The sequence below is a fragment of the Vigna angularis genome, chromosome 6 (assembly GCF_016808095.1).
Source record: "Vigna angularis cultivar LongXiaoDou No.4 chromosome 6, ASM1680809v1, whole genome shotgun sequence".
In the NCBI taxonomy this organism is placed as follows: domain Eukaryota; kingdom Viridiplantae; phylum Streptophyta; class Magnoliopsida; order Fabales; family Fabaceae; genus Vigna; species Vigna angularis.
Window position 1 is genome coordinate 3,072,239 of NC_068975.1, and position 8,121 is coordinate 3,080,359.

Below are 8,121 nucleotides of genomic sequence, written 5' to 3' on the forward strand. Positions count from 1 at the left end.
CAAGAACAAAAGGAGTTAAAAAATTTGGTATAGCCAAAATCGGTGTTGTAGTGAGTGCTTCCTTCAATTGTGTAAAGGTCACGGTCATTGCTTTAGTCCATTTAAAAGCATTTTTCTTCAACATATCAGTTAATGGAGCTGCTATTTGGGCATACGCTTTGACAAATCGCTAGTAATGACATGTAAAACCAAGGAAACCTCGTAGCTGTTTCAAGTTAATTGGTCTTGGCCACATTTTGGTTGCCTCCATTTTTTTTACAATCCATAGCAAACCTAGATCCTGAGAGTGTGTGACCAAGATAGTCTATTTTCTCTACTCCAAATGAACATTTTGAGAACTTTGCATACAATTGATGACACTCTAAAATCTGCAAAACCACTTCTAAATGATACACATGTTCCTTTAGTGAGGAACTATATACAAGGATATCATTGAAAAAACCCAGAACAAATTTTCTTAATATTCCTTGAAAAATATGATTCATAAGACTTTGAACAGTGGCTGGAGCGTTTGTGCGTCCAGAGGGAATGACAAGCCACTCAAAATGTCTATGATGCATATGAAAAATATTTTTATAACGATCCTCTGGATTCAACAAGATTTGATGATATCCTGATATCAAATCTAACTTAGAAAATATCATGTCACCAAAAAGTTCATCAATCAGCTCATCAACACTAGGTATTGGAAAACTATCCTTTATAGTAATTGCATTTAATGCTCTATAGTCAATACAAACTCTCCAAGAATTATCCTTCTTTTTCACAAGTGTGAAGAAAAAGGACTCTTACTTAGTTAAATAATCCTTTCCTGAAGCATGTCATTAATAAGCCTCTCAAGCTCTTCCTTTTGACTATGAGATAGCGATATGACTTAACCTTTATTGGATTTGATCTTTCCATTAATAGAATAGAATGAAAATAGGCATGTTGTGGAGGCAAAGTTGAAGGTGTAGAGAAAACAAAACCATATGTATGCAGCAATAATGCAATTTCAGGTTCTATATTTCGTTGGTAATTCAAACAAAGGAAAAGATTGAATATTTGGGTCCACAATTTTCATGCTATAAACCTCTGTAATGGAATTAGTGTTGACCATTCTACGGATATGATGCAATTGAGCCTGCATTGGAACATTATCAACATCTCCTACAAACTTACCATTATACAAGAATTTTATATTTAAGGCTTCATAATCAGCCACATGAGGACCTAACATTTTCAACCAGTTAGCTCCCAAAATAAGATCTGCACCTAAAGTTGGAAGCAAATATACAAGCATTTGGAACACATTCCCCTGAGCATGTATGACCAATTTCTGAATTAAACCTTTCGCTGCCATATAATTCTCATTTCCTACAATTACTTTGAACATGGGGGCTGGTTTCACCGACACCTTCAAAATTTTTGCAAGAGGAGGTTGCAAAATATTATCTGAACTCCCTCCATCCACTAAAACAGTCACGGGTAGCTTGTCAAAATAAGCTAAAAATCGAATTGTACCCATCCCAACGCCACCTTTAAGTGCATTAAGTGATAAACGATGGTCCTCAATCCCAATTTATTCATTAACAACCTGCAGATCAAGATCAGGAGGTGGCTCATAATTAGGATCCAACAAATCCTCCTCTAGATTAAAAAACAAATACTATCTATTTGGGCATCAATGATTAAAAGTAAATTTGTCATCACAAAAATAACATAGTCCTTTTTCTCTGCGAAGTTGCATTTCAGTTGGAGTTATTTTTTTGACATATTAGTCAAGGGTAAAATTGTAGGTTTTGGTAATAATGGTGGAAGAGATGATTTAACCATAGGTTTGGGCTGTTGTTGTGAAGTATTAAAACTCGTTGAAGCCACTAGAGAATAACATCGAACAAGCAATGAATTAGATTTAATTGTGGGTGAGTATCGATCCTCGTATAACTTTGCCAAGACTATTGCTCTCATTAAAGAAGTAGCAGTTTGAACTACCACATCACGTCTAATTTCAGCATGTAAACCACTCAAGAAACAATTTAATAAAGCTTCATCAGATAAGCCAATTGATTGGTTTGCCAACAACATAAATTTCAGATAATAATCGAAAATTGTACTAGTTTGGTGTAATTTAAACAACTCAGCCATTAGGCATCAAAAGGAGAGGGACCAAACTGGGATTCCAAAGCGCGTGTCAAATCTATCCAGGATTGAACTACAGATAGACGTTGAAGCATTTAAAACCAAGGCACAACATCTTTTTCGAAATGCATTGCAACAATCTCTACTCTCTCTACATCAGGTGTATGATGATAGTTAAAGAATTTTTTTGCCTTAAAAGTTCGTTCTAACACCGATGATTGACCATCGAAATGTGGAAATCCCAAAGATATGTCCTTAGTCGGTAACGCAACATGCAACTGATTTGCTCTCGAAGCGACACCATGGAACAAAGATTGCGATTTCACTATTAACTCTAAAGATTGATGAAATTGATCCATACGAGCTTGCGCATCAGCCTGGACTTGTTGAGTATGAGCCCATTGTTCATAGTCACAAAATTCTAGTATATCTATTAGTTTTCGAAGTTCATCAGAATGACCATGTACTTCGGCCTATAATTCCTTCAAACGAGTGTTTTACGTTAGTGAAAACACTAATGAAACAAATAATACTAGAAACAAATGATGAAAACTAATATATTGCAATTGTGAAGTTTATAATGGCAGAATTCAAGTATATTAAAATTAAAATTGAAACAGAAAATGGAATGTTTCAATACAATCATAGAAATGAGTAGTTTAGCTAAAAGCAGCCAACATAACCAACATGTCCCTTCTGGAATTTCGTAACTTGGTACAAAACAGAAAGAATTTCAAAATGAGGAGGTGCAGAAGAACAATTGAAAGAGAACCGTAACAAAATTGTTCAGAAAGAAGATTACCACACGCATAATAACCTTAGAGAACATAATCTTTTAGAAATACATTCTCTCTCTTACACCTCATGTTTTTCCTTCACTTTTTCCTTGCTTATCGCATGTCATGTGTTCTTGTAGTATAACTAACTTTTCTCTCGCATCCAGCTCAATAATTTTTTTTGGCTTTCATTTTTGTTGCATTTTAGAGGTTGTAACATGTATTTGAACCCCTTAAAGTTGGTTACTACTACTTATAGCTTTCTATAAAAAGGTGATGGCAAAGTAGAGAATTTGGAACGACAATGGTTACAATTTGGATAGGTATAAATGAGGATAACAATTTTATCACCTTTGTTATCTTCACTTATGTTTTAAGTCAATAAATAAATATCAATTGGAACACTACTGGATGTATTCATCATGTTTTTGTTGTCTTCGGTTGCGTTCCAAAGTAAATAAATAAATATAATTTAAGAAAATACTAAAAATATATTGGATGTAATCGTGTTTGAGTTAATTTGTCTAAAATCTTTTGTTAAAGTAGAACATATACATAACGTATTTTTGTTATTTAATATACAAGCTTTATAATTTGTATGCATTTGTGATTGTACATATTTGATCATATTTTGCATTTAAATCCAATTTTAATTAGGAATTCATTTTATCTTTATATTAATTAAAATTTCATTCTTAAATTACCTAAATATAATATTTAAATTAAAAATATTCAAATATAAAATAAAAATTTCTCACCTAACATGAAAAAAAAAGATCGTCTATATATAAAGAGATGAAAATTAAATACCCAAGAAAATATTAAAAATCGTTATTTAATAAATAAAATTAATATATAAATATATTTATATAAATATAAATATGAAAGTTTAGATATTAAATACGTAGTTTATATAATTATTTACTTTCTTACCTCTTTACTTAAAATTTATATTTATAATTTTGAAATAAGAGTTTGATTAACTATTTCTTTACTTAAAATTTATATTTATAAATTTTTGAAATAAGTATTTTATTAATTGTAGTTTAATTATTTTTAATTGATGATAATCACACTTTATTTAAATTACTCAACATTAAAGTTAACATTTTAGACGACTAACCATTCAATCCTATTTCTTGAACGGCATAATTTTAAAAGTTGTTTGTGAGAGTGTTTGATTAATTGTTGACGGTTCGATCAGTGACTTACTAAACAGTCATATTATATACAAGATAAAATGATCAAACACAATATCTTTTTACAACTACTTATTCTCGTGAAAAAGCACATTACATATCAAATGCTCTCAACAATAATAATAATCAAATATATTCGCTTATGTTATCTCAAAGGGCATAAACACATGTCATTTTTAGATGAAGTCTTTCTATTTAAATATGCAAAATTAAAGCAACAAGAAACATTATGCCCTTTCAGCACTTTGAAAGTTTTTATATTGAATATAACTAAATATTCTTTTTCATTGTTTCATCAATATCATATGTTTATAACTATAAATCTAAATTTGATTTTTATTTACTTTAATATATTTTGCTCGTAGCATGCTTCTATCTTCACTTGCAATAAACAATAAATAATTAACCCATTATTTTTTTCTCTTGTAATTGTTATATTTACATTAAATTCATGTTGAAAGAAATTACAAAAGATTTTATTTTTTATGTGAGTCTGTCCACAAACTCATAACCCTTCAGCCTATTTAACCCGCTTATACATATAAATCCTCTTCAGCCTATTTTTAATGAACCAAATCAACAAATCTTACAAACTCCAAATTATCTAATTCTTTTACTCTTTTTTTTGTGAACTTGGGCCATGATTTTTTGTATAATACAGGGAAATCTTAGAAAAAGCTCAGCATGTGTTAGGAGGCTCAATTTTTGAAGAATTTTCCTTTTAAGAGAGATTGGAAGGAACTCCCACTAATCCTACTAACAGAAGTCTAAGATGTTGTAGAGGAAACTTGAAAGAAAAAGTAGAAAATTTTTTCCTAAGTGAATGCAGACACGAAGGTTAAAACATGCCCTAATATAAGTAAATTAGTTTTGTATATTTTGTTTACAAAATGTTAACAAAATAAACACAAAGTATATATAGAGGCATCCAAACAAACTACAATAAAAAATTATCCTTAATTGTAATATTTTCAGCAACAGATAACTAATGTTGCTGAATAAACTTGAATAAGATAATTAAAAATCCTTGGTTTCTGTTTTTCCACGCATAAAAAATGCTGGTTCTTGAGGTAAAGGCAGTTTTCCAACTTGATCACAGCTAAAATACGAAGCAATTTTTGCTATGATAGGCCTCTGATCTGGGTTTCCCTGCACACATAATAGACCAATTTGTACACACTTATTGATTTCTGTTTCAGACAAGGAGTGTGGTAATGAGGGATCCAACAATTCAAGTACTCTGTTTTTCTTCCACTTCTTCCAAACCTGCAATTAAGATGCTAAATAAATGCTCATTTATCTTTTTCCATGATATCAATGCTCTTTAACATCTTCACAAAACTCTTCTTATTACTTAAATCTATTGACAAATTACAAAATCATGAATAAAAGTCATCAAATCAAAAGTGAAGGTTAGAAATTTCACATTGACCAGTGATAAATTCAATTTACAGATTAAAAGTGATAACAAACCCCATCTTACAACTTATTTTATAGAATTGAATGTCACTCATATTTTTCTTGGAATCTAATATTAAGATACTCACATGGCTCAAGAGATCATCCAAATCTTTTCCATTCCCATCAACGTTTCTCTTCCCACTGATTATTTCAAGAATTATAACTCCAAAACTAAAAACATCAGATTTCATAGAAAATTGGCCAAGCATTGCATATTCAGGAGACATGTAGCCACTGCAAAACAGTAATAAATTCACAAACTCATCATCTGAAACCAAACAATTCCTTTGTGTTGTTTGAGAAGAAAGTTTCTGAGCATCAAAGCTTACTATGTTCCAGAAATTATACTTGTATTCCCTTGCATTTGATCAATGGAAATAATCCTTGCTAATCCAAAATCTGATATTTTTGCGTTCATTTTGTTGTCTAACAAAATGTTACTAGGTTTAAGGTCACAGTGTATAATGTTAAGATGAGAATCCTCGTGAAGATAGAGAATTCCTCGTGCAATTCCTCTTATAATCTCGTAACGTTCGGACCAACTTAATTTCCTATGATTTTGAGGGCCTGTAAAATTTAACATGAGACAAAACCATTTTTAATGATCAGAAATGTTTGAAAAAGAAAACAAAGATAAGGTTTAAAGTATCATACTGAATAGGTAGTAATCAAGGCTTTTGTTGTGCACAAACTCATAAATCAGTATCTTCTCATTCCTTTGCACGCAAAATCCTATCAGTCTCACAAGATTTCTGTGTTGAAGTTTGGAAATTAGCAAAACCTCTTTCTTGAATTCTGTAGCTCCTTGACTGGAATTTTTCTTTAGCCTCTTTACTGCTATTTCAAGTCCATTTGAAAACACACCCTGCAATATACATGCTATTAATAAACCTTAAATTGACATTGCAGCAAAATTCTCCATTACTGTTTAACACAAAGCATAAGCTAGCAACCTTGTATACTGCTCCAAAACCACCTTCCCCTATCTTGTTATCATCAGAAAACTTGTTTGTTGCTTCTTGAATAGTACTCAATTCAAATTGCAGAGAGTTCAATTCTGCTGAAATCTCTTCTCCACCTAAACCAAAAATGTAGTCAGTTATAAATCAGTAGTTGAGTGAAGAACAGAATCTCCACTGCTAAGTAAACTTGAACAGAATGGAACTATGATCATAGAAATGAAGATTGTTTCCAGTTCTACATTACAATTTCCTTTCCGGTGCTTGAGATCCTTCCTTAACTCCCTATGTAACAAATAGCAAACAAAAAACAAAACAATAACTGGAACAAGGCCATGAAAAAATATGATTGATGCAATTACTCCCAGATTCTTTCTTTTTCCTGCAATAGAGATTAGTATCAACATAAGTAACTATTTCTCTGAAATATGTTAAACAAAGGATACACATAATTAAAGTACGATCTAACCTCTAAGAAGTGGGAAAAACAGATAATGATCATATCTAACAATACAGCTCGGATATATAACTCTTCCTCCTATCTTGCCTCTTGCACATGTTTGAAGAAAATTCATGGCATCCCTAAGGCACTTTCTGCAATTTTCCTTGGAGAGGTATGGCATGCACTGAGCAAAGCCAAAAATGTGCTTGTCCTGAGAGAATGTTATTTTCTTCACAGCAAATTTAACAGAACCCATTTGAGCTTCAGTGGCTGCAGTCAGAAGATCCTCCATCAAGGAACTCAGCATTCTGTTGAAAATATCCAATTCCCCCTCATAATCCTCACTGTTCTTAACACACCATGATGGCTTTTTCTCAGTAGTGTTGTAGAAAAACCTGTTTGAGTAGCGAACCATGCATTCATGGGTCCAAATTATAGCCTCTTTGTTGAAGACACACTTTGATTTAAGTGTCTGGATTGAAGTATTCACACATTCTCCACATTTCTCCATATATCCATTGCACGTGAAGAGGCCATAGACAGTGTCTTGTTTGTTTGTTCCACTCACTGTGGTGTTGTAATAGTTGGTGGTGTTAACTTTGGATGTAAGTTTAGATAAGAGTTTATTCAGATTCAATTGGTAACTACTTTTGGGACTAAACTTTGGCTTGTCTGTGCAATCATAGTGCCTGAAAGTTGAGGCTGTTTCAGTTGCTAAAATGTTAAGGGTGCCAAGTAAGTACAACATAAGCATCGAGAACAATTTCAGACGGATCAAAGAAGCCATGTTTTGGGATATTCCTTCTGCTTAATGTTAATACTATGATACACCACAGCTGGATTAATCTTCAAGAAGTATTTGGATTTAATAATTAGTCTTTATTTTAAGCTAATATATGTGTCTTGAGTGAACTAAGTAAAATGTTAAAAGCTTATTTTTCTTTCATTTACTTTTGTGTCTGAAGTATAGAGATAATATTTGTTCGTTGTTTTCTAGGATGCTATCTATGTTAATTAACATGCTAAGTGTAAGTGTGATCCATCTTACATGATAGAAATTATATTTTCAAAACTTTTTAAAATTTATAATGAGAAATTATCAAAAGATGGTAGAAAATAAACCAAAAATCAGGGGTAACAAACATGTTAAACTTTATTTATTT

General features: G+C 31.6%; 1 protein-coding gene across 2 annotated transcripts; it reads right to left on the minus strand.

The window, feature by feature from the left end:
• Window positions 1-4,989: 4,989 nt before the first annotated feature.
• LOC108341269 (cysteine-rich receptor-like protein kinase 25) lies at window positions 4,990-7,815 on the minus strand. Of its 2 annotated transcripts, none has more exons than XM_052878690.1 (7): window positions 6,986-7,815; window positions 6,764-6,898; window positions 6,511-6,635; window positions 6,212-6,422; window positions 5,887-6,124; window positions 5,644-5,791; window positions 4,990-5,362 (listed from the first exon to the last, which is right to left on the minus strand). In XM_052878690.1, exons 1-7 carry the CDS (start codon window positions 7,743-7,745, stop codon window positions 5,114-5,116), a joined length of 1,866 nt encoding a protein of 621 aa, XP_052734650.1. In that variant the 5' UTR covers window positions 7,746-7,815; the 3' UTR covers window positions 4,990-5,113. The 2 variants fall into 2 exon arrangements, with proteins under 2 accessions (XP_052734650.1, XP_052734651.1); XM_052878691.1 differs by having other exon boundaries at window positions 5,123-5,376.
• Window positions 7,816-8,121: the final 306 nt, after the last annotated feature.

What these genes read in the sequence shown, in the direction of transcription:
- LOC108341269 (XM_052878690.1), bottom strand. Translation starts at nt 7,745, where the DNA reads ATGGCTTCTTTGATCCGTCTGAAATTGTTCTCGATGCTTATGTTGTAC. An exon ending in CCTTGATTACTACCTATTCA is followed by an intron (nt 6,125 to 6,211) that starts GTATGATACTTT and finishes TAAATTTTACAG; the next exon opens with GCCCTCAAAATCATAGGAAA. An exon ending in TGGATGATCTCTTGAGCCAT is followed by an intron (nt 5,363 to 5,643) that starts GTGAGTATCTTA and finishes TCTTAATTGCAG; the next exon opens with GTTTGGAAGAAGTGGAAGAA.